The 26,919-nt window shown below is 44.3% G+C and overlaps 1 protein-coding gene across 4 annotated transcripts in view; it reads left to right on the forward strand.

Moving 5' to 3' along the window:
• The window catches only part of LOC311046046 (ephrin type-B receptor 1-B), a 290,954-nt gene extending 264,560 nt beyond the window's left edge, over positions 1-26,394 (forward strand). For 2 of the 4 annotated variants that reach the window (XM_084058144.1, XM_084058147.1), the window contains exons 13-18: positions 4,217-4,366; positions 10,854-11,047; positions 14,038-14,193; positions 16,760-18,526; positions 25,783-26,104; positions 26,207-26,394. In XM_084058144.1, the coding sequence (XP_083914270.1) occupies positions 4,217-4,366; positions 10,854-11,047; positions 14,038-14,193; positions 16,760-16,868 (609 nt within the window). In that variant the 3' untranslated portion in view covers positions 16,869-18,526; positions 25,783-26,104; positions 26,207-26,394. Of the gene's footprint in view, positions 1-4,216; positions 4,367-10,853; positions 11,048-14,037; positions 14,194-16,759; positions 18,527-25,782; positions 26,109-26,206 lie in introns of all 4 variants that reach the window. The other 2 variants (XM_084058145.1, XM_084058146.1) reach the window with 2 other exon arrangements.
• Positions 26,395-26,919: the final 525 nt, after the last annotated feature.

The following is a 26,919-nucleotide window of genomic DNA, read 5'->3' on the forward strand; positions in this document are numbered from 1 at the left end:
AATAAATGTTTTAATTGTGATATATATATATTTTTATATATTCCTTCCTAGAAATATTAAATTAAAGTATAAATACCTCAACATTGCTTCAGTACAGTACTTAAGTACATGTACTTAGTTACTTTCCACCACTGCTTGTTTTGTGTATTCTCTCATGCCATCCATTCCGTGCCACCAGGCCAGCAGGGGCCTGCATGCTGCATGCAACACTAACGTGAGCCCCCACAGGGCTCGCCTCTGCATGCAGGAAACCTCTCCATTTCCACCTCGCACCTAAATCAACTCGATACGCCGTTATGCAAATTATCACGTGACAACATGACGTCATCCGGTGAACTCTGGCTCTGCCGTCGTCAAAATGAGCTTTTGCACCTGTTTGAGTGAGCGCCACCGCACCGCGCCGCAGTCCAAAGAATACACACAGTGGTGTGGTTTCTCTAGCCCATTAAGACCTGAGGCGATTCTTAAAAATGTTTTCTAAATCCTAACAGTTTTTTGAAGAAAAAAAAAAAAAAAAAAGTTTTCAAGATTTTTCAAAAATAGCAGATATACAAGCTCATAGCGCGGCACTCGGTGCCGCGCTATGAGCTTGTATATCTGCTATTTTTTAATAGCCAAAGAAATCTAAAGTGACACAGGTGCGTTCCAGGTCTTAATGGGCTAGTACGCGTGCAAAATCAGCCCTCTATTCATTATCACTGCAGCTTTGAAACGTATCACTTGGAAAAACATCACAGATTTCAGCGCTGCTTTGGTTAGGCTGGAAGGCTGTTCGTGGAGATAAATCTTGACTAAACGCGATATGAGGATAGTGTAAATTTTTGTTCTCGGGAGACTCTTTTTTTACACTTGGAAACTTGAAAGGACAGACAGCTTGTTCTTTTTACTTTTCCAATAGCCTGGACGGTATAGTCCATATTATGTTTGGAACTGTCTCCATGCTTCGAGGCTTCACCAAAGCTTTTGTATTGACACTAGGTCTGTTTTAATTCCCATCCTTGCTTAGACACGCACGCACGCAGGCACGCTGGCTCACACGCTCACACACACACACACACACACACACACACACACACACACACACACACACACACAGACACACACACAGACACACACATCTTATTTTTCCTTCCCTCTAGCCCACTCCCTCTGGTGTTATCGCCCTTTTTCCCTGAAAAAAAAAGAAAAAAAACCTCAGTGCTTTTTATTATGTATTTGCCTTGCTCGCTGTTTGCACGGGGCTGTTCAGCACTTTATGTTATTAAAGCAGGATTTTTTGCCAGAGCCCGTCATTGGCCCACAGCGGTAATTACTGAGGATCTGCATAGCTGCCTCCGCGACTCGCACGCCTCGGAAATGTTATTACCACCCGCCGGTCTCGGCGGAGCGTTGCGGGGGTGACTTCTCCTACAGCTGGTGTCTTTTGCTCGGGCCGCGGCCGTGCGACACTTAGCTCGTCTCTCCCAACAGGGTCCCGGGGCAACGGACCAGACGGACAGGATGGACGGAATGGAGAAAACGAGCGAACGCATGATGGAGAGCGCCTGGCCTGTAATACACTAGAGAGAATGTCGGGGCTCGGAGCAGCTCGCATTTTTTTTCCCCCCGTCTAGTCCGCGTGTGTCCAGTAAAATAGTGGACTTGAAACATTGCCCCTGACAGAGTGAGGCTGGACATAAACAGAGATGGTGTTTGGCTTGTATTAATTTACCAGATCCATCGCCCTCAGACAGACGCAGAGAGTGTGTAGAGAGTGTCCTGGGGCCTGTTGTTGTTAGATGAGAGGATTCAGATATGAATCTAGTCCAAGATATGAGCAAAATCACTGTAGTCACTGCGGCTCTGATAGCCTTTATTTATCTATTGATCTCTCCCCCTTTCTCTCTCATTCTCTCTATATATAACTCATCACCTCGCTCTGTCTTCCATTCCTCCTCTCCCTCTCCCCCTCTCTCTCTCTCTCTCTCTTGCTTTCTCTCGCACACTCTGCACCATTCCCTGAGAGGCGAGCGCTGTCTGTCTCTGCGTGTCGCAGTGCGTCCCGACACCGCTCTCCACCGGGGGGGTCAGAGGTTAACTCCCCTGTTCAGGGTCAGCGACTTCTTAGAGGTCAAACCCCCTGATCGTGGCTCCTTAATGAGCTCAGTCTGGCTGGGTCTGCAACTCTGCACACAATGCCACACATTACAAACACATGTTCATAACAAGCATGCACGCACGCACGCACGCAGCCACGCACGCACGCACGCACGCACACAGCCACTCTCACACTCACAAGATGGCTCCCCTACAGTCTTAAAGCCCATTGGGTTAAGCCATTAACCACTTTCAACCTAGCGTCCCTATTGTGGGCATTGGGTTATAATATAACGCAATAATTGGTCATTTTTTTGTGTCAAATATAGCAAAAACAGCAGATCTACGAGCTCACAACGTGTCACATCACGTTGCTGTTCATGCACAATTTCAACTATTTCAACTATTTCAACTATTTTCGACACACTGAAGTCTAAAATAAGACCTCAGTGGTTAACACCTATGGCCTACAGGGGCAGGGCTTAGTAAGTGTGATTAGCACAGGTCCCCACGTGGCAATTAAAAAAAGGCATTGTTTAAACATGATTTAAAGCTCTGATTAATGATTAGTAGGGACTAGCTAAACTTAACTTCCCCACTATTTCCAGTTTCCCTTTTTGTGGGTTTGCACACACAAAAAGTACACACATATACATACATACATACATACGTACATACGTACATAGGTACATACTGTACATACAGTACAGCATGCGTATATTATGCACACACAGACACCCAGAGATTGACTTGTTATGATTTGAAACAGCACAGAATCCTACTGCATCAACAATATGCAACGCAGATGCTCTCTCTTTCTCTCTCTCTCTCTCTCTCTCTCTCTCTCTCCTTCTTGCTCTCTCTCTCTCTCTCTCTCTCTCTCCTTCTTGCTCTCTCTCTCTCTCTCTCTCTCTCTCTCTCTCTCTCTCTCTCTCTCTCTCTCTCTCTCTCTCTCTCTCTCTCTCTCTCTCCTTCTTGCTCTCTCTCTCTTTATTTGATTTCCAACAGCAGCTTGTCTGCAAATACTCAGGTTAAACTAATTGGCATTATTAAACTGGCTAGCTCAACCAAAAACATGGATTAATGTGTATCCTCATGTGCTTTCACGCGCAAGTTAAATAGTCATGCTAGCTATGCAGTGTTTTTCCATGTGTGTCGGCACACATGCACGCGCGCATGTGTGCGTGTGCTTGTGCTTGTGTGTGTGTGTGTGTGTGTGTGTGTGTTCGGAATTTTAAACGAGCTGCTGTCAATTTCAATCAGCGGCGCGCGTGGCATGCCTGGGGCCCAGGTAGCCCAATTACTGGCCCGACACGCTCGACATGCTAACAGAAGCCCCAGCCTATCTCCTCTTATTCAAACAGGGCTGAGGGAAGCGGAAGACGCTAAATGTAATATGGGTCGATGTGTGAAGGGCGAATGCTGTTGGGAGAGGCTGCCAAGGCAAGGGTAGCATCCACCAGCCGGACGATCGATAGGCTTGGGGAGGGGATGAATGGGTGGATAGATGGGGAGAAAGGAGGAAGATGGCAACGGTTGACAGGCTTTGGACAGCAAAGAACAATAGGGATGTATAGCAAGCAGTGGTGTAAAGTAACTAAGTACATTTACTTAAGTACTGTACTTAAGTACACTTTTGTGGTATTTGTACTTTACTTGAGTATTTCCAATTTCCAATACTTTTAATTCTATTCCACTACATCTCGGATCCAAATATTGTACTTTTACTCCACTACAGTTATTTGAAAACTTTAGTTGCTAGTTACTTTGTAGATTTTTATTACAAAACATACATAAACCTCTTCAGCCCTATTTAAACGTTGGCTATTTTTAACAAGAACACTTGTGAAATGGGACCTTCTGCATAATGAGTGCTTTCTACTTTTGGTACTTTATGTGTATTTTGATAGCAATACTTTTGCACTTTCACTCGTAACAGAGTATTTCTACGTTGCAGCATTGATACTTTTACTTAAATAAAAACATTTGAGTACTTTTTTCCACCACTGATAGCAAGAGGATATATTAACCCTTTCTTGTGTTCCTCCCTCTCTCTCTTCCTCTCTCCATCCCTTCTGCCTCTTCTACCCACCCCTACCCCCCCCCCCCCCCCCCTCCCCCTCTTCTTCTTGTCTCTCAGGGCGGTAAGATCCCGGTGCGGTGGACGGCGCCGGAAGCCATCGCCTACAGGAAGTTCACGTCCGCCAGCGACGTGTGGAGCTACGGCATCGTCATGTGGGAGGTGATGTCATTCGGCGAGAGGCCCTACTGGGACATGTCCAACCAGGATGTGAGTGTTTAGTTTGTTCCATCCATAGAGTTATAATGTATCTAGAGGGCGGATTGCCCCGCCCCCCCAGCTATTCATTTCAATGGAAGTTGCTCAGTGGCGTTTGAAGCACCCGGAAGACTGCCGGAAGTTTAAAATCGGGTCCATTGGTCTACACTCTGATTGGGTCTGTCTGCCGGAAGTACCAATATTGAGTCAAAAAGGCGTGTCCATAGAGTTCTGAGCAGGCACACAAACGGTAATATTTTTATATTGACCACCAGGCGACGGCCGCTTCAATGTTTTACCGTGGCTCTGGAAGCCTGGTTCCATCCCATTCCGGAAAAATACATTTAAAATGAACAAATGTTTAATCCATTAAGACCAGGAACGTATCTCTGTCATTTTAAGATTTCTTTGGGCTATTTTTGATAAATCTTGAAAATGTGTGCAAATCTTTGAATATATATAATTTTTTAAGCGAACATTGTAAAATATTTTGTTCCAGGGACCTCCAGAAGTAAAGATTTGAGTTACAAATATTCGCTACAAAAAATATATATTCAAAGATTTGCACACATGTTCATGTTTTTTTCTTCAAAAATAGCAGATCTACAAGCTCATAGTGAGCTTGTAGATCTTTATTTTTTAATAGCCAAAGTAGTCTAAAGTGACACAGATGCATTCCCGGGTTTTAATGGGTTAATTCAGCAGTGTCATTACTTTTTACAGAACAACAACAAAAACGTGGATGACTTTACCCTGACTTGAACAGAGCTACTGCTGCTTCTCTTTGGGAAGGAAATGGTGATTGTCTTTTCGTCAACGACGTGTCCATCGAGAGGAGCTCATAAGGCTGGGAGCCGTAATAAATCATAACGTCTTTTTTATTATTTTTTATCAGTTAGTACTTGATAGTATCACGACCGAAAACGTCCTTGACGGTGACTTTGAAAGCAGACTTTGCCATGATGATGGCAGACATCTCATGCTTTTTTTTCCTCCCCCCCTTTCTCTTCCTTCCTGGCCAAGGATTATGAGAGCAATGAGTGATTGCTTAGAGCGCTTTGCCTTTGTTCGCCATGTCCGTTTGGACGCTGTCCACGACGTCCACATGCACATAACAAGCACACGTGTGTCTCGCACGCACACAACTCCCGCACACACGGGTTGGACTTGGTTCCCGCGCTATGAGGTCGCTCTCCTCTTGCGATCTTCCCAGCCAGCCAGGCTGCCAGCCAGCCACCGGTTCCTCTGTGGGGTTTTTGCTCGGCGAGGAGCGTCCAACCCAGCAGATGTTGCCTCAGTGGGCCAGAATGTGCTGACTGGTGTGGGCTAACGCAGAGAGGAGAGAACTGGCGCTGCACCCGGCGGCCGGCTGCTCGGTCCACCCACATGTGTGTGGGCGCGTGTGTGTGTGCACACGTGTTCGTGTTACTATGCTCGCGAGGACATCAACGTCTTAGGACGGCAGTGAAAATGGCTGAAAATAGCCAAGAAGTTGCCTGAAAATAGCAGATCTACAAGCTTACAGCTTGTGAGCTGTGAGATCGACTATTTTCCGGTGTGCGATATCGCCGCACAACTAAGTATAAAATAGGAAAAAACATAACCCTAACTAACACCTAAACCTGACCTCTAAATGTCAAATCCTAACACTATAACCCCAACCTATAACATATCCTAGTTGTAAGCCTAACCCCCAAAATATAGTTTTTTTTTTACCACAAAACAACCAGGAAATGGTTAGTTGTTTCTCAAATTCTACTATACTTGTAGGGATATTTGGTCCTCACAAGTATAGTAACACAAACACACACACACGCACACACATAAAGCCGGATTTATACGTACTGTAGTTGTGCGGCTGTGTTGCGTGCCGGAAAAAGGCGACTTACAAGCTCATCACAACGCATCTCAGCGCAACGCCTATTTTCAGTGCGTGACCACTGTAAGCAACAAAGTATATCAAGCCCTTGAAGATACATAAACATGTTCGTACACACGTGCTTTCGCCTGTAAAAGCACACATAACACAGAAGAAGGGCCACTCAGGTCAGATCCAAATATATACATACACACACGCGCCTGCATACAGTATGCACTATTCGTCAGGATTCTGCTGAATTGCAGTCAGCGCCATGGTAGAGTTGGCAACCTATACAGTGGCTTCTAGTTTAACCCATTCAATCCGCATCTCTGTAATTTTAGATGTCTTTGGCTATTCAAAAATAGCAGATATACAAGCTCATAGCACAGCACCGAGTGCCCGCACTGAGCTCGTAGATATGCTAAAAAAAGAATAATCGTGCAAATCTTTGAATATATATATTTTTAAAGTGAACATTTGTAAAATGTTTTGTTCCAGCGACCTCCTGAAGCAAAGATTTGAGTAAAAAATCAAAGATTTGCACAAAAGATTTTTCAAAAATAGCAGATCTACAAGCTGGTTGCGCGGCACTCGGTGCCGCGCTACGAGCTTGTAGCTCAAATTAATCATCAATAACAGAGATGCGTTCCCGGATTGAATGGGTTAATAATAGTGTCTCTTTGCACTCAATCTCACGCAGACCTTGAGCTCACCATTCCATCCATCTCTGATGAAAGATTAGACACACAAACAATACGGATATACGGGCGGGGGGTGAGATACGTCAACGTGCAACTGAACACTCTCTGCAGTGTTGGCATTATGTATAGTTGCTAAACTTAATGGCTGTACATAACTGCAACCTTTTTAGGATAATGTTAGGCCGAGTCGTTCTGATTGGTCCATTAGCATAGCTAGCATAACACGCCAATGTGAACCCTGTGGGGGTTTACCTCTTTATTTGTATATTTTTAGGACGTGATAAATGTTAAATGGTGCGTTTATATTGCGCCGTTATCAAAAGCGATTTACAATGGGCATTACGTTGACACATTCACACACACTTTCACACACCAAAAGTGCAGGAATCTATGCAAGGCACCAACTAGTGTTGATTTCGTCGACAAATGTCGCCTACCTTTTTTTCACTGACGAAAACAAAATAAAAACGAAATAAAAACTAAGCTATGATGACTAAAACTAAGGCTAAATATATTGACAATTTCGTCAACAAATTAAAACTAGACTAAATGTTAGTGAGGGACTAGTGGAGAAGAGATCCAGTAGAACTAAAAGACAAGTCATTTTATGTTTGGTTGCGCTCGGGTGTTGCGCTCTGAAAATAGCCGATCTACAAGCTCACAACGCGTCGCAGCGCGACGCGTTGTGAGCTTGTAGATCGGCTATTTTCAGCATGCAATTAAGTGTAAAATCAGGCATAACGACGCCATCAAGGCACCGCCAAAATACATTTTAGTCAACTAAATCAACTGTACATTTATTCGACTATAATCTCAATATATTTAGTTGACTAAAACTAGACAAAAACTAAAACATTTCAGATGACTAAAATATGACTAAAACCAAATGGAATTTTATTCAAAAGATTATGATTATGAAAAGATTTGATGTCAAAATCAACACTGGCACCAACCTGCTCATCGAGGGCAGTTTGAGCGTCTTGCTCAAGGACACTTCGACGCTATAAGCCAGGAGGGGTTTGAATTGGGAAACCGTCCATTTCCCAAGCGGCCACTCTTACCTCCTGAGCCACCGACCGCGGTAGAAAACTTGTGAAACTCAATCACTCTAATAAGGGGCCGCAGGTATCCTGTATACCGCCTCCGAGAAACAAGTGTCAAGTGGTGGTCTCTCACAGTGTTAATTATATCTGCCTGTTCCCTGGACGTTTCTGTCCAGAGTGACACACACTTCTCTCTCCGTATAGTCTTCCATGCTGCTCGAGTGACGGCTGATCGGCTCGAGTCAAGAGGAAGGACACATCAGCCGGAGTGCTAAGTGTCTCTCTAGATAGAGTGACTGGAGAGATAGTGTGTGTGTGTGCGTGCGTGCGAGTATACATGTGTTCCTATATGTGCTTGTTTCCAGGTGTGTGTGTGTGTGTGTGGTGTTCGTGTGGGCGTGTGCACAGCTGTGGGTGGGAGAGGAGCGGAGAGAGAGAGAGAGAGAGAAGTATAAGTCAAGGAGACAGATTGCAAGACTTTGAGTCTATCAGTCACCTGAAACTTCTCAGCAACACCGACCGCGGGGCAGAAGGACTGTTAATACTGAGCTCCCCCGACTAAGACAGAGGCCTCGTCAGATTGAGTTAGCGCCGCAGAATGGGAGAGGGTTTGCTAACGTTAGTGTGTTAGTATCACCAAATTGGTTCCGTCGAGCATAGGGGGCCTGAGAGCAGCCACTGTATGCCTGCTGTAACCATTTATCATGTATATAATTAGTCAATGTCGTATGATGCTAACAGCCGCACCCCAGACGCAGCGGTATATACCGTCCTTCCGTGACTCCGCTGAAAACGGCCGAGAAGAAACCTGTCCCGCGTGCCATTTCTGCAATGCACATAAACTTGCCCCATTATGCCTGATTCACTGCACTTCTCTGTGCATTCTAAGTGCCTTTAATTGTTTTGTCCTATTGCGCTGGTTCTCCACTTTGGGTCTGGGGACCGCTAGGGCTCCAAACGGGCCCCTTGCGGGTCTGTAAAGGTTGTTACACACGGGGCGATTTTTTCGTGCGAATAATGCGTTTTTTTTTTAAACCTTATAAAGTCAATGGCTCCGTACATGGAGCGAAAAAGCGATAAAGCGAAGCGAAAAAGCGTCTTTTAAAATTCGGAACGAGTCCGAATTTTGCGTATATTCGCTATATTCGCCGGTTTCGCCCGGTGTGTAAGGACCTTAACTCTTAAGAGTGTACACATGGAACCAAATGGACCCTTACGTGTCCATTTGGTTCCATTTGTACGCGTTAATTTACAGTGTAGACGGGGCCTAGAGATAACAAATTGTCTTAAATGGGGGTCCATGGCCTTAATGTGTAACGTCGCTGTTTGGCAGAAACATATCTCGTATCTCCACGTCTTCATCTTCCTTTAGTTTTTTGTAAATGAATGCCCTACTTCATCATACAAAAGTGTCTTACAAAAGTAGTGAAAATAGCAGATCTACAAGCTTACAACAAGCCGCGATGTGACGTGTTTTGAGCTTGCAGATCTGCTATTTTCACAATTTTAAAATGTTTTGAAAAATGTTTTGAAAAAGGTATGGTTTTGGACATACATGGTTTCAAACGGACAGCAACGATGACACACACAGATGTGTTCCCGGTCTTAATGGATTAACTCCCAGGTTTTTAACAGCATTTGCGTAATATCTGTGCGAGCCAACCTTTGGGGCCCAAAAGGTGAAGGTCGCCACATTAGAACAATATGGCAAGTATCGAGATCATTTACTGTAGATGGGTGACAATTCAGCAGCTACAGTACATGTTTCTATCTGGCAGCATAGCGGTGACAATGCAAATGCGGTAAAGGCTGTGCCATCTGGCGTCCGTGCTTTGCAGACATAAACACTGCAAACTAATTGTTTTTTTCCCACTACTAAAACACAGAGTATAAGACCAACACTATGGTGTTAAATTATAGATGCGATGCAATATAGAACACAGGTTTTCTAAGTGGGGGGCGCCGCTCACAAGAAGCCCATGGTCCGGGCACTTAACTGGCTGTGGTATATATTATATTATACCACAACAATGAGGTATACTGTATCGTCTCTGTCAGGTGGAAACCTCATACTGTATGTCCGAAACAGCTACTTTTCAGGATTCAAATTCAAAAAGTAGCAAAAGCTTCGAGCCGTGTTTCGAGCTTGTAGATCTGGTACTTTTGATGCTTTTGTGTGACGCTGTTGTATGATCAAGTAGTAGGGTATCGATGTATGACAAAACACAGAAAGTTAAAACATGGAGATAAGGGGCGCGGTGGCGCAGTCGGTAGCACTGTCTCTCACAGCTAGAAGGTCCTGGGTTCGATTCCCGCCGGGGACGCTGTGGGCGTTGGGGGCGTGTCTTCTCCTCCGCGTCATCAGCGCCCATACCCTAGGTGGGGTTGGCGAAAGGGCCTACTCTGTGTGGAGTTTGCATGTTCTCCCCGTGTCTCTCAGGGTATTTAATACCCTCACAAAAATATGTAGTAATCCTGGTCGCTATACCGCCTCCCCCATGACAGCCGGGGCGCCTGATGGAGGGGAAGGGAACTGGTTGGAATAACTTGTTCCTTCCACGCGCTACGTCCAACAGGGGAAACTCCCCCCTGTCATGTGACAAGAAGGTCAGTTGGCTCTCATGCATTGAAGGAGGCATGAGCTCGGCCCCGGCCTCCCTAGGCTGGTGAGGGGAGTGTAGCGCCCAGGATCACTTAGAAAATTGGCACCGGGTGAAAAACAAGAGTTACAAAATCGCGGGATAAAAATGTAATGTAAAAAAAAAACATGGAGATAAGTGGTTTCTGCCCGACAGCAACGATTTACCACCGATCTGACCGTGGCCTGGAAAAGTTAGTGAACCCCTGGTACAGTATAATATATAACACAAATGTGTCCTCCCCTCTCCCTATAGGTGATCAATGCCATTGAACAGGACTACCGCCTGCCCCCGCCCATGGACTGTCCCAGCACCCTGCACCAGCTGATGCTGGACTGCTGGCAGAAGGACCGCAACGCGCGGCCCCGCTTCTCCGACATCGTCAGCACCCTGGACAAGATGATCCGCAACCCCACCAGCCTCAAGGCCGTGGCCAACATCCCCGCTGTGTAAGTTATTAAAACTCTCTGGCTGCCAAGAACGAGTTATCACAAGTATTTTTCTGAATGCCCTGGCTGCCAAGAACGAGTTATCTTTTTTTTTTTTTTTTTGAAAAAAAAACGTTCAGAACCCAAGATATCGTGATCCGAAGATTTGCTGCTCCATTCACTTCTTGTTTAACTTAATACTTAAAAAGGCTGTATCTCGGCCCCTGTGTACTTTTTTTTTACTATGTATTTTTGGCCCAGACATGCTATTTTCAAAGGCCGACAATTAATGTCAACGAGGTCGCGATGACCTCGTTGACATTGTGAAACCACACAGTATAACCCTCAGTGATTAGCAATCATTAGGGGATCGATCATAATGGAGATAAATATTCTGTGACTACTTGAAAAGGTACGAAAATCGAAAAATCGCTGGCAGTGGGCAAACACGGCCAGAAATAAGTCTGGCAGTGAGAGAGTTAATGCAGCGCAAAGCACCAGGTGTCCACGTTCATAATCTAGACGTTATTGTCCCATAGGGGTTTTTCCGTTCAACAGAAAAACACATATAGCGATATAACAAAATACAACATAACCAGTGGTGTAAAGTAACTAAGTACATTTACTCAAGTACTGTACTTAAGTACAATTTTGAGGTATTTTTTACTTTACTGGAGTATTTCCAATTTTCAGTACTTTTACTTCTACTCCACTGCATCTCAAAGTCAAATATTGTACTTTTACTCCACTACAATTATTTGAAAGGTTTAGTTACTAGTTACTTTGTAGATTTTGATTATTATTACGAAACATACAGTAACCACTTCAGCCCTATATACATTTCAGCAATTTGAAAATAGCCGATCTACAAGCTCACAATGCGTCGCATCGCGACGCATTGTGAGCTTGTAGAGCTGCTATTTTCAAAAGATGTTTATACATTTTAGACACAGATCTGCTATTTTCTAAAGATTTGTATACATTTTAGACACATTTTATAATTTCACATTTTAAAACTTGTGAAATTGGACATTCTGCATAATGAGTACTTTCTACGTTTGGTACATTATGTACATTTTGATATTCATACTTTTGTACTTTTACTCAAGTCAATTTTGAACTTCAGAGCACTTATTACAGTATTGATACTTTGAATTAAGTACAAAATGTGAGTACTTTTTCCACCACTGAACATAACACCAAGACAATACATGAAGTCCCCAGGATACACAAACCAACATATCAGTGAGGCAGTTTGTTTAGTGCAGCAATGACTGAATGGACTAAATTAAAACAAACTGTTTGTTCGCTTTACCGTTCATATCAGAAAGTGTGGGTGTGGGAAGGCCAACAATTCAGTAATACTGAAAATTTTGTTTTTTGTTAGACATGGTCAATACTAGGGTTGCCACCTTTCAGAAATGGAAATAAGGGATGCATGCACGCGCGTGCACGCAAAGGGTTTGCCCACTGCCAAGGGCGCGAACGGTTTGCCAAGGGTTTGCCTCTTCCTCTTCCCACTCACGTCTGTACTTTTGGAAGCGTTTTCTCTTTTGAGGACGCGGGTGAGTGTCGGCTGTAGACATTTTGAAACAGCGCGGTGCCGCTGCGCGAGCAGTGACTGGCTGAGTAGAGGTAACTAGGCAACCATGACGGGCAGCGCAGGGCACAGAGGATCGGCACAGCGCTAACTCTCATTGGTCGTGTCATGAGTAATGAGCCAATGAGCTGCTGAGCACACTCCCAGACAATGGGATCGTAGCCAGCGTTGCCAAGTCTGTTTATTTCCCGCAACTTTTGGACAAAATTTGGCTTGTTTTTGTAGGTCGGCCGGCTCATTTCTGTCACTTTACTTGGCAACACTGAATGACGGCCGCTCATCTGAGCTCTCACTCTCTCAGTCACACAGCGAAGAGACAGGGCTGCACATAAATCGCCCTGTCATTCATATTTATTCCCCGACCTTAAGATACAGGACAAAGTGCGTCCCTTATCAGTTCAATACCGAACGCGTCTTTTAATTTCCAATTACGGGACGATTCCGTATTTTACGGGACGGGTGGCAACCCTAGTCAATACTGTATATTGAAAAAACATGGGGAAAAATACAACAGAACAGGATGAACAATGCTTTTGTAGAGTAATAACAGAAAGTGAGGGGCAACAGACTGAATGCTGAAGCCCTATCAATGCTTCTCAAACTTTTTTAATTCCAAGGACCCACTGTTTGGAATGCATGAGGCCACAAACTCCCATAACTCTCAGTGTTACAGATTTGTAAGGCTCCATTTGGTTCCTATAACTGTCAATAACTTAGCTGGGGACCCCCCTCAAGGACCCCTGGGGGATCCCCCCGGACCCCACTTTGATAACCACAGCCCTATATACTTCATTGTACGATGAATAGTGAAAACAGCTTGTACTGTAGATCTACTATTTTCTGGAGTAAAAAGAAAAAAGCTGAAGGTATGCGCGCACTAGAGCCTGGTTCACTGCCACCGCCTGTACTACAGTCTGCCTACACACGCCCACATGCACACCTGCCTTTTCATCCACACATAAAATAAACATGGATTTTTGACTTTTGCATGCATCAAACCTGAACTTCACGCTCCCCACTATTTCCTCCTGGTTTCTCTCTCTCTCTCGCACACACGCACGCACGTGACGCACGCACGTGACGCACGCGCGCACACGCACGCACGCACGCACGCACGCACGCACGCACGCACGCACGCACGCACGCACGCACGCACGCACGCACGCACGCACGCACACACACACACACACACACACACACACACACACACACACACACACACACACACACACACACACACGCACCATACCCATACATTCTTGTCCCTAACTCTCTTCCCTGCTTAATATTGCATCAAAGCTCTGCTGCATATCTCCTCCCACCTCCCTTCCCCATCTCTCTCTCGTCTTGTCTGCCTGTCTCATCCTGTCCTCTCTGCTCTCCTCTCCTCCTCCTCCTCCTCCTCCTCCAGACCTTCTCAGCCACTGTTGGATCGCTCCATCCCCGACTTCAACACCTTTAGCTCGGTGGAGGACTGGCTGGCTGCCATCAAGATGAGCCAGTACCGAGATAACTTCCTCAACTCCGGCTTCACCTCCCTGCAGCTGGTGGCTCAGATGACCTCAGAGTGAGTTCAGTCACAGCGGCATGTGCGAAAATGTCACCTTCCCTCCTCCGCACGGTGGTGGAAGGGAAGTGTTTTTACTTGAGTAAAAGTATCGATACCACAAGGCGGAGAGTAAAAGTCCGGCGTTCAGAATTTACTTGATTAAAAGTACAAAGGTATTGACATCAAAATATACTTTGAGTATCAAAAGTACTCATTGTGCAGAATGTGCTATTCAAATTGTAAAATGTATGTACTTTGAAAATAGCCAAAGTATATGTGGGGCTGAAGAGGTTAATGTATGTTTTGTAATAATAATCAAAATCTACATTGCAACTTTGTGACTAAAGTTTTGAAATAATTGTAGTTAAAGGCAGGGTAAGTGATTTACTTTTGTTAAAATAAGTGTTAAATAGCTCTATATTCTGATAGTACTCATTGCTATAGAGTGTTTGTTCAGTAAAAGGAGTCTCCCATGTCTCTCCAGGTCTTTAATAAACAGAAAATGCATTTTCAGTGCTCTTTCCTGATTGGCTTAAATGTTGTCACCTTTCACCTACCTGAAGATGTACTACCGTATATTCTGTTTACTAAAGAGCTGGAGAGACCCCTGTGACCGAACAAACGCTCTGTAGCAATGATTACTATCAGAATATAGTACTTTAAAAAATACCAAAAGATATCACTTACCCTACCTTTTAAGTAAAAGTGCAACATTTGCCTCTGAGGTGTAGTGGAGTATAAGTATTGTAAACTGGAAGTACAGTACTCGAGTAAATGTTCTTAGTTACTTTCCACGTCTGCCTCCAGCCCTCCACACACCTCAACAAACCAGCCAGAACCAGATATGACACCGGCCCTTAAAAAAGATTGACACTAGGTAGGGTTCAATTCTGCATGACTCAACCTCCTGAGGTGCAATCCAGCTCAGCAGGACTTTACTCTGACCCCCTGTTTCTGTCCTGTTCCTGTCCACTATGATGTCAGTCCAAAAAAAGAGAGGTGCCTTAGAAAAGACATTGACGCCTGCTCTTGCATGGCGTAGAGTTGTTAAACAAACTGCAAAGCCAATTACAATGCCTGTAGGCTTAGACAACGAGGGTTGGTATTAAGGTTTTTGATTTGGTCCGTGACAGAATAAAAGGTTTGAACTCCAAAACTTAGATTTCCACAACTTAAAAAATAAAATAATAATAGGAATAATAATAAAAAGCACTCCCTGCCTCATCTAAATTCTTACCGTTATGGAAATAAAAGCAGATTATTGGTCAAGATCAGGTTGAACTTTTGAGTATTGTTAATGTTTTGGTATGAGATACAGTGTCTCATTAATTCACTTCACGGGGTGAAGTTGTTGCACAAGAAAAAGAAAAGAAAAAAAAATCCTATCTCAAAGTCATAACCTCCAATTCATTCCTCCAGGCCAAATTGACTCTGAGGGAACAACAAATGTTGTCATTCATTTAATGTAATTAAAAATGATGTGCGTTCTTTGCATAAATAAAAAAAAATAAAAAAATACTGCTTTCATCTGTACGCTTGGAGCTCGGTGACATTTATTGCAGGCTCCCAGAGGTGCAAAGTAATATGCATCTGTAATGTATCGCCATGGCTAATAAACCTGGAAGTCTCCTCTCACTGCGGAAAAGTGAGTTAATTGAATTTGTGTGCGAGTTTGTGTTTATGTTGACATTCACGGCCGCGAGCTATCCATCCCCAAGTTCTGTCCTTTAGCTGTAGCGCTGCTACTATCTATGTAAATGCACCGGTAAACAAACACTTAGAGATATTATGTGTGGGTTTTTGCTTTTGTCTGTCAGTGTTACTTTAGAACAGTGGTTCCTAAAAATGGACCCAGAGGTCCTTGAGGGGGTTCCCAGCTTAATGGTTAGGGAGTTAGGAACCAAATGGACCCTAACCGTGCTGTAACTCAGAGAGTGTGTAGATGGAACCAACTGTACACTCTCAGAGTTAAATGAGCACAGAGGATTTGACTGTGCATAGTCAGTGTTGCCAGATTCTGTGAGAGAAACAAGCAACCGGGTCTAGGAAAACAAGCCCAAAAGAAGCGACTATGGGCCACATGAGCACTTTAAACATATGCATCAGCTATTCGAAAATAGCCGATCTACAAGCTCACGACGCGTCGCGATGCGACGCGTTGTGAGCTTGTAGATCTGCTATTTTCAAATAAAATCTTGGGGGGAAATTATAATAAGCAGATCTGGCAACACTGTGCATAGTAGGGGTCTCATAGATATAAAAAAAAGGTTGCATACCTTTGCTGTCGGAGAGAAACCTCTTATATCCATATTTTAACTTTTCATTTTTTTCCCCGTAAATTCATTCCTATGCCATACTACAGTGTCAAAGTAGCACAAATAGCCGATCTGTAAGCTCCAAAGTCGTTTGAGCTTCTAGATCACTTATGATGTTTCCACCCGACAGCAACGATATCAATCTGGGGGTCCTTGAAAGTAAAAGGGTTGAGAATTACTGCTTTAAAACTTGTGTTCTGTTTGTCCCCTCTCTCTCTCTCTCTCTCTCTCTCTCTCTCTCTCCCCCCCCACCCCCCCCCCCCTCTCAGGGACCTGCTGAGGATAGGAGTGACCCTGGCGGGCCACCAGAAGAAGATCCTCAGCAACATCCAGACCATGCGCGTGCAGATGAGCCAGACGCCTCCCACGATGGCATGACGGGAGGAGGCGCTGTACCACGGAGCGGGCAGCATTCGCAGGATCACCAACAACAACGGCAGCCTCCGAATGACCCCCGACCCGTCGGAACGCGCCAGGGTCGAAACCATCGTCTTAATCTGAAAAAATCCGACGCCATCATATGCCTGGAGTACAGGGTCCACGCTACCACACGATTAGCGGCCACATCATCACACGTTTTTTTGCGAAAGCCCAATTCACCCTCACCAGAAAGTTCAGGGTCCATAACTGACACTTTGCATCTTATCGCACATGGTACACCCCGGAAGAGAGACGTCAACTGGCGTGGCATTCCAGCCACTACCCCCGCCATTTGTTTTTCCATCTCCGCATCTGATCTACTCCAACAGTCAGACACTCAAAAATGAAATCGTGTCACAAAAAAACAAACTTTTATGTTCAAATGACTGATGCTGTCTGTTATGTTATCTGGACTTGGAAGGTGTTGGAATTGTGAAACAGAAGTGTGTGAGAGACTATTTCAAACGTGGCCAGCAGCTATCAGCTGACCGCCTGTGATTTTTTTGACCTGGGTCGTCCGCAAGGAGTCGGTTCAGAGAGATGCCTTGAGCGTAACCGCGAACAAGCCAGAAATGCTGATTGTACTGTAGAGAAACAAACTATTATCTTTAAGAACAAACGGAGAGAGAACAAATGCAGGAATGTACAGCGGAGTACCATATCCAACTTTCAAATCTTTTTGCTTGTTTCAAATATGATTTGATTTTTTTTATGATTTTTTTATTTTTTTATTGTGTCGTAACGTAGACTTCGGTGAACGACCGAGACCTTTTTTTTCCCCCCCAATTAACTTCATTCACACTTTTTATGTCCAATTCTCTCTTTTTTTTTAACACTATAGCAGGAAACCTATATTCCCCGTTTTAAACTTTAACACTACCTGTGGAGCTCTGGGTGGAAGGCTCTGCCAAAGGACTTTGTGAAACCGGCCACACCCACCCAGATACAGAGAATATATAAATGTGTATATCTCTTCCTAAATATAAATATATCTTTTCAGAATAAATCTTCATATTGAAGGTGAACATGTATGAATATGTATGTACAGGACTGTCGGCTTGCATTTTTGGCAAAGACGTGTTCGTCAAAGGTTCGCCAAAAATAGCAGATCTACGAGCTCATATAGCGCGGCACTCGGTGCCGCGCTATATGAGCTTGTAGATCTGCTATTTTTGAGACTGGATTGTGATAGACACATACTATGTGTTAGAGTCCTGCGGTGGCCCGTTTCCCCTCCGGATGACTATACAATGGACATTGTGTTGTTTGGTACTCCAACCCCCCCACCTTCACCCCCTCCCATACTCCAGAGGGGCCACGAGGACAATCCTGATCGAACGTTGACCTGGAAGCTGTACAAAAGAACTCTTAATGTAGATCTATATGAAAAATTGTTGTAGAAGAGAAAAAAAAAACTAATAATAATGATTTGGGAGATCGTGTTAAATGTGGGTGTGAACCCATGCTGTCTCTTTGCTGGTGAGCACTTACTTGTACAGATTATGTTTTTGTTATTTTTTATTTCTAATCTCTTATTGCTTGTGTTACGGAGTACATGGTGGTACCATATCCGGAGGAGAGCAGAAAGACCAGACTTTGGACGGCCCATATCCATGGTGAGTGTCTGCCTGACTATGACACACTGCCCGTATGACATGAATTAACACATCGGGTGCCGATCACGGTCTGAACCGTGTGTTTACATAGTAGCGCTATGGTGCCGTTCACGGTCTGAACCGTGTGTTCAGTCTTTTTGTTTTTTTCGTTTTTCTCCGCACGGCCGGGGCTGGAGCAGCTCTGGGAGTACCCATTGTGATCTTGAGAAGGAAGGGCCAGATAGATCACCGGAAACAAAAACATGGCTTCCATCCGCTTCCTGTCTATTTCCTTCTTTAAAACGCCTATATCTCCGAATCCGTTTCCGGTGGTGAAAAACGGTCATGCGCGATTTTTTTACGTGGATTTGTCGTCGTGGAGTCTAAAGCTTTAAACAGCAAAGCGCAGTCAATGGGGAGAATGCTGGCACCCAACGTAAGTTGTTATGAAAAAATGCTGGCACCCGATGTGTTAATAGGAAATCAACACATTTTGTCATTAGCTGCTGATCACGGCCGCAAAATATCATGAACGTCTGCCCAGCCATTCTCGATTTTATCCGTTTTTCTTTCCTTTTTGACCCAAATGTGTTTTTTTTTATGTTATTATTTTTAAGCTTTATTTATTAGATAGAGGGTAGAGAGACAGGAAACCAAGGGCAGAGAGATGAGAGACATGTGCGACAAGACCGGGAGTCGGATTCAAACTCTGGTCCTCGCCGCTCACAAGGAGCGGCGAGCCACCACCACCACCACCAGACACACCCCCCTTCGACCCAAACGTTAATCACGTCTTTGGAGCGGCATCCCGATCCTTCCCACAAAGTTTCATGAAAATCCGCACATCCATCCTCCGGTTTTTGTTCACAGTTACACAGACAGGAGCAATTACCGCACAATAGACTGCCATGCATTGCTGTGGGCAGTGTAATGAACATCTGGGCTGGGTTTTGCCAACAGCCGCCCGATGCCATCCTGATGAACACGCAGTCATAACGCATTAAGACCGGGAATGCATCTGTGTGCCATTTTATAGATTTCTTTGGCTATTCAAAAAATAGCAGATGTACAAGCTCATAGCGCGGCACCGAGTGCCGCGCTATGAGCTTGCAGATCTGCTATTTTTTGAAAAAAAAATCATGAAAATTTGTGCAAATCTTTTAATATATATTTTTTAAACTCATATCTCTGGTTCTGGGGATTCTACAAATGTCTTCTAAATCCTAACAGTTTAAAAAAAAAGTATTTGGCCATGGACCCCCATCTCAAAATATTTTGTACCAGGGACCCCCAGAAGTTGTAACAGAGATAAAAATGTTCGCTTTAGAAAATATATATTGAAAGATTTGCCCACATTTTCACTATTTTAAAAATAAAATAGCAGATCTAGAGGTTCATAGCGCGGCACTCGGTGCCGCACTGTGAGCTATTTTTTGAATAGCCCAAAGAAATCTTAAAACGACACACAGATGCGTTCCCGGTCTTAACGGGTTAAACAGCCCACACAGGCTCCACCGTTCCCTGCAGTTCTAGCACAGCCTCCCCGACGACTGCGGAAAAGAAAAAAAAAGCTAAGCCACAAATTACAACTACTCACTCTAACTATGCTCCAGCTGCCATCTGGGCAGGCAGGCAGGCTGAGGACAAACGCTGTGGCATCTCAAGAGTCGTTTTCATACACACGACGAGCAAAATGCGGTTTGTTTGCCTGCCGGAAAAAAAGTGACAAGTGGAAATGTTAAGTTCGGTACAACTTGTTTGCAAAAGATGACTTCATCATTCACCGGGGGATGCCATGCGTCTCCCAGCCTATGAAATTACCCAGAAAATAGTTTGGGGAGGAAGTATAAGGATTGAAATGTATTCTGTCCACGAAAGATAGTTCTGGATGTGTGCACAGGGTTGATTTCTCATTTTTTCGTCTGTGGGCAGCAGCTTATGATTGAAATGTTATTGGTCTGCGAGCGTGTTGATGACGGTGTCTGGCTGGAACCCTTTGGCGATGAGTAGCGGTTGTTGCTTCTTCTTCGCTCAATTCCGGTTGTTTGCCCCGCCTTGCTCCTTGTCTCGTCTCAGTCGTGTCGGTGAAAAGTCCACTAAGCCATTAAGACCTGGAACGCATCTGTGTCATTTTAGATTTCTTTGGACTATTTTTGAAGAATCGTGAAAATGTGTGCAATATAAATATATATTTAAAGCGAACATTTTTTACTCAAATCTTTGCTTCTGGGGGGTCCCTGGAACAAAGTATGTTGAGATGGGGATCCGCGGCCGAAAACATATATTTTTGGGGGTCCTCGACATGAAAAAAGTTTGAGAACGACTGATATAGAAACATACGTTTTTCAGAATACTGTTGGGATTTTAGAGGGCATTTGTAGAATCGGGTCTTCAGGTCTCAAAGGGCTAACGCGGTCGGCCATTAGAGCTGAGGTTAGGAGAGAACAAGCCCCGGTACAACATTAACAAACTCACTGGGGCATACGGCCATGATAATGTCTCACAAACAATTATCATGAATATCGAACTCCCTCTGGTATTTGTGACTCCAAAGGTTGGGGGGGGGGGAATTATTCGAGGAGAGGTAATAGAAACACGACTGGGATCAGCGATAACCACCTTGCTTCCAAAATTAGAAATTGACGGCAGGCCCATTAGCAGATTATTAAGTATACTTACACCTCCGCCGCACCCCCGGCCCTTCCTCCTCCTCCTCCTCCACCTCCTCTCCGTCCTGTCCTCTCTCTCTCTCCCTGGCTGCTCCTGGCTGGCTGGCACAGCTCCAGGTCGTTTATCCTGGGTGTAACCGAGCTGTCCTGGGCCGGGGGGGGGGGGGGGGGGGGGGGGGGGGCTGAGGGTCCAGTCTGACAAATGGTTGTCTCCACGCTCCAGCGCACCCAGGCAGGAGAGCAGACACCTGCTGGACCCCCCCCCCCCCCAACTGATAGGCATCTGATCAGCCACAGGGAGTGAGACTGATGGGGGGGCTACCGCATCGCAAACACACACGTACGCGCGAGCGCGGACGCACGCACACACACACACGCACACACACACACACACACACACACACACACACACACACACTTACGGTTGTATTACAATACTTCTGAGGACACTCAACATTTGGTTTGCCTCATAGCATAATTGCCTAAGTCACTTTTTGGTCAAATTGACATTTTTGCCTAGCTCTGCTCTACTGTAACACTGCTGCATCGTTGTGCTTCATTGCCTATGTCCTATCAGAATGCTTGTTACATTCCTAAATGACTTAGGCAGAAAGTGCTTTTAAGTCAACTTTTTGACTGTAACAAGCATTCTGATAGGCTGAGGACATAGACATTAAGGCAGGATGAATCAGCAGTGTTAGGGGAGTAGGCAGATATAAATAAAGGCAGATAAACATGACTTAAGCTAAATTTGTTTTTTTTTACTCATGATTGCCTCAAAAAATAATGTAAATGTGTGCAAATCTTTGAATATATATTTTCTAAAGCGAACATTTTTAACTCTGTTACAACTTCTGGGGGTCCCTGGAAGTCACCTAGATGACGTAGGCAGAAAGTGATTTTTAGTTTTGTCTCTCCTGAAAACCTTAAAAATATGACTTAAAAATAATTATGCTATGAGGCTAACGATTTTAGAAAGGTTATTTTATTAATTCTTGAAGATTTTTTAGCCATTTTTAACCCTAACCCAGAGCCAAACATACACTAGCAGATCTACAACCTCACAACGTGTCACAGCTTTGTAGATCAGCTATTCTCAGGGCACGACACCGGCATGCAAATGAGTATCAAATCAGGCAAAACTCTCTCCCTATAACCCCTAAATCTAACCTCTAAATGCCTAACAACAGCGATTTCTCTTTTGAGGAACAGGAAAATGGTCCTCACAATGTCTGTTTCTCAAATTCCTTTTGAGACTTTTCACTCACAAGCACAGTAATACAAGTAAACACACGCACAAACAAACAAACAAACACACACACACACACACGTTTACACACACATATACTCGCGCGCGTGCAAACACACGTGCGCTGAGGAGGAGGAGAGCTCCATTACAACGTCTGTTCTCCAGCCTGCTACGTAATGAAGACAGAGTGGGCGGCGGCCTGGCAGCGGGACCCCGCGTGACCAGCTAGTTTAGATGGAACAAGCAAGGTTAGGAGGAGAAAGGAAGCGGTAGATGAGGAGACTGTGGGAGATAACATACAGTCCTTGCTTTAAGGGACGGAAGTGTCCTTCAACTGAAAATGATGCTTTATGCAACAGCAGCCTTTTCTTATCATTTAATCTCTCTTGGATTTTTCTATACAATATCATATTTTGTTTGTTTGTTTTCCGAGAAAAATAGAAGGTGCCGCAATCATTCACTTGGATTTTCATTATGCACACATTTGATTGCTTCTTTGTTTTCAATCCTCCAACCCATTGATTTGCTAAGCATTCCCAAACATAATCACATGACTGCTATGAATCCATTCACTGAAACCAGTGATCCAATTTCAATCCATTAGTCGTCTATTCAGCCTCATCGCAAGTATTTGCTATTCAACCTAAGAGCTGGCAAATGAGACAATGGGACGGTTCCATTATGCGACACTGTAATTCAATTTTTTTTCTTCCATTCCCTCTGTGTTTGTCTTCATAAATATCTGACACTCAGATATGACAAATCGAGTGGGACGGGTTGCCGTCTCTCTCTGAATGCCATTCCTCCGTGCACTGATAGGAATGGGGCTTGTTAAATGCAGTGGTGGATAGTAATTATAACTTAAGTACATTTACTTGAATGCTAGTACATTTCTGCTTTATTTATTTTTATTGTTATTACATTTCATTTCTGCTTTATGAATTAACCAGTTAAGCCCACTTTCAAATATAATGAAAATAGCAGACCTACAGTACAAGCTCACAACGCAGCACGATGCAACGCCTTGTAAGCTTAGAAATCAGCTATTTTCACTATTATCGCTTCTTTGTTTCTGGAAAATATTTCTAAATTTCAGTATAGAAATTCATTGATACGAAAAGGAAAATGCACTTTGTTATTGAATACTGAAGTGTCTTAAAAGCATGTACTTTTGAATACTTAAAGGACGACTTCACCCATATTCAACCTATCTTCATATACAGTAATTGGTCCTCACTAATGCTCATTATAGTATGGTACCATTTTTTTCAACTCGTCTGTCTCAGTCTCAGAGGAGGGCTGTGGTCAGTTCAGAAACCTGCCTACCAGTGACATCATCCATGGGGATTATAAGCTAATTTAAACTTCAGGCTTTCTCTTCCTGCATGCTATAATTGAAGCCATTGTTCTCACATTATTTAAAAAAATAAAGAAATCTAAATCTCGTTTGGAATGACCAAACTTGCCTACCAATGATGTCACCGGTAGGCGGGTTTCTGAACTGTTCACAGCCCTTCTCTAAGACACAGAGTGATTAGATAGCTGAGTGGTTAGTGAGCCCGCCTAGGGAGCCAGAGGCCCTGGTTGCCCCAGGTACGATTCCAGGCCAGGCCAGCAAATGTGTCGATGAAATGAAATTTGTCCCTGAGCAAGACTCTTAACCCCTAATTGCTCACAGGCCCTCATTGGAAACAAGACCGCAAGGACTTTCATGAACGGACCTGTTAACACATTAACCGCCTAGAACGTAGTCCTACGGTCCGTTAAATCCAACTGTTAACACATCCACCGCCAAGGGCTAATCTCATAATGTACTCACCACTGCCAAGGTTTTATTGTTGTTTTTTGTTTTTTTCAAGTCGCCATAGGCCCCGTTAAAATCCTTTAGATTGCGCGATCCACTGTTTGTAAACAAGCTGCACATGTTGCTTCGTCTTTTAGTCCAGACCGCGAGTCAAACGGAGCCGCCATGTTTGAGTTCTGACCGTTTATGTTAACATGGAAAATGCGAGGAAAAACTACACTGGCTAAACAAAGGTTTTAGTGGTGCCACTTAGAATGAAGGCCGACGGGAAACAAAAAACGGGATATTACTTCCGGGTCACTTCCGGTGGTGTTACACTGAAAATGTAGCCTGGGATCCAGCCTGCTTCGCTACGTTCGGCGGACTTTTATTTCTCTCTTCGCTACTCAGTCTGGAATGCCTCCTATCTCCAAGGGAGGCGGGACATGCCAAACGTTTCGAATCGTGACGTGGCTTCTGATTGGTCTGTGGTGCGGGGCGGGACAAAAAAAACAGTGTGATCGTTGTGATTCGTCATTCGTTTGAACAACATCCAATCAGCAACGACGTTGCCTAACGTAACATATGTAGTTCCAGTGTAGTTCTGCAAAACGAGTCAATGGGGTGCATTCCAGACTGAGTAGCGAAGAGAGAAATAAAAGTCCGCCGAACGTAGCGAAGCAGGCTGGATCCCAGGCTACTGAAAATGGTCCCCCTAGAAAATTGAAAAAAAAAAAAAAAATCGAAAAAAAGGAAAAAACACCCGCACCGTAGGACTACGGTTTCGGCGCTTAACAGTTGGATTTAACGGACCGTAGGACTACGTTTTTTTTTCCTCAATTTTCTAGGGGGACCATTTTCAGTGTAACACCACCGGAAGTGACCCGGAAGTAATATCCCGTTTTTTGTTTCCCGTCGGCCTTCATTCTAAGTGGCACCACTAAAACCTTTGTTTAGCCAGTGTAGTTTTTCCTCCTCGCATTTCCCATGTTAACATAAACGGTCAGAACTCAAACATGGCGGCTCCGTTTGACTCGCGGTCTGGACTAAAAGACGAAGCAACATGTGCAGGTTGTTTACAAACAGTGGATCGCGCAATCTAAAGGATTTTAACGGGGCCTACGGCGACTTGAAAAAAACAAAAAACAACAATAAAACCTTGGCAGTGGTGAGTACATTATGAGATTAGCCCTTGGCGGTGGATGTGTTAAAGGAATTATCCTTATCCTTATCCTTATCCTTACAGAAATGTTGCCATATTGCAATGAGCATCAGGGAGGACCAATTGAATGAAAATGGGTGAAGTGGTCCTTTAAGATTTTTTAAAAAACCAAGTACTCCAGTACTTTAACTCAAGTACACATTTGACCGAGCAGCTTTCACTAGTAGTTGAGTCATATTTGACCAGGAATATCTACACTGTACTTTGACTCAAGTACTGTACTTTGTCCACCACTGGTTGTGATGTTCCACGGCGCCGTTACTGTGAGAATCAGCCACCTTCAGTTCAAATGAATTATTGAGGGGACTGAACTCACACGACCTAACATGTCCTCTTTGTTTTCTTCTGTTTCAGACTGCTTGGACTGCAGACCGATGGACGCACGTACCCACGCAGTACTGTGTTTCACTGTTCCAGCACACACACACACACACACACACACACACACACACACACACACACACACACACACACACACACACACACACACACACACACACACAGCGAGCATTGTTGTGGACAGTCTAGTGTAAGGAAAACAAGAACAAAATGGGTCCGTGTCTGGCATGATGTTGATTGACCTCACTCTGTGGTAACTGAATGGGAGCGTGTATGTGTCACTGTGTGTGTGTGTGTGTGTGTGTGTGTGTGTGTGTGTGTGTGTGTGTGTGTGTGTGTGTGTGTGTGTGTGTGTGTGTGTGTGTGTGTGTGTGTGTGTGTGTGTGTGTGTGTGTGTGTGTGTCTGTATGTTTGTGTGTGTGTAGGAGTGTGTGTGTAGGAGTGTGTGTGTATGTGTGTTTGTGTGTGCACAAGTGTATCGTTTGTGAGCGTGAATCTATTTTCTTTTTTTCCGTTCCGTCTGTATAGCTACCACTTGTAAAGTGTGATGAGTATGTGTCAAAGAGTTTGTAAGCTGTAACTTTCTGAGAACTGTTGTACTAAATGCACTCAATAAACACCTTGGAAAAACAAGTCTGTTGACCCGTCAACCGCGTGACTTACTGATAATCTGGTTTTTATTTACTGTGAGCTAAAGAGAGCCAAAAGTGCAGCACTATTATTGAGTAACGCGATAGGCTGTCAACAGTGAGTCTAATGCTTGGCTTGGTAATGGCTGAGGGAAATAACAGTGTTTGTCATGGCCGTCAGCCTCACAGCCGCAGTCTTAAGCTTTTTCTATGCTCTGTCGTACGGCGGTGTTGCTCGCCGAAAATAGCAGATCAATAAGCTCACAATGTTTTGCAATGCGACGTGGTGTGAGCTTGTAGATCTGCGAGCGACACAGTCATGCGACAAAGTATGTATTTCCGGCTTTCGAAGCCACCTGCCACTAATAAACAGGCTGTCACTCCAAATGCACATCCCAACGTCCCTAAGATAGGAGTCTTTCCAAGACAAAAATGACAATATTTTGAGTTGCGGAAATGTTCATCTCCCTCTGACTCCTCTCTATAATGGCCATGCATGCATATACACACACGCACACTCGCA

The sequence above is a fragment of the Gymnoscopelus microlampas genome (genome assembly GCF_963454915.1).
Source record: "Gymnoscopelus microlampas genome assembly, chromosome: 5".
Classification (NCBI taxonomy): domain Eukaryota; kingdom Metazoa; phylum Chordata; class Actinopteri; order Myctophiformes; family Myctophidae; genus Gymnoscopelus; species Gymnoscopelus microlampas.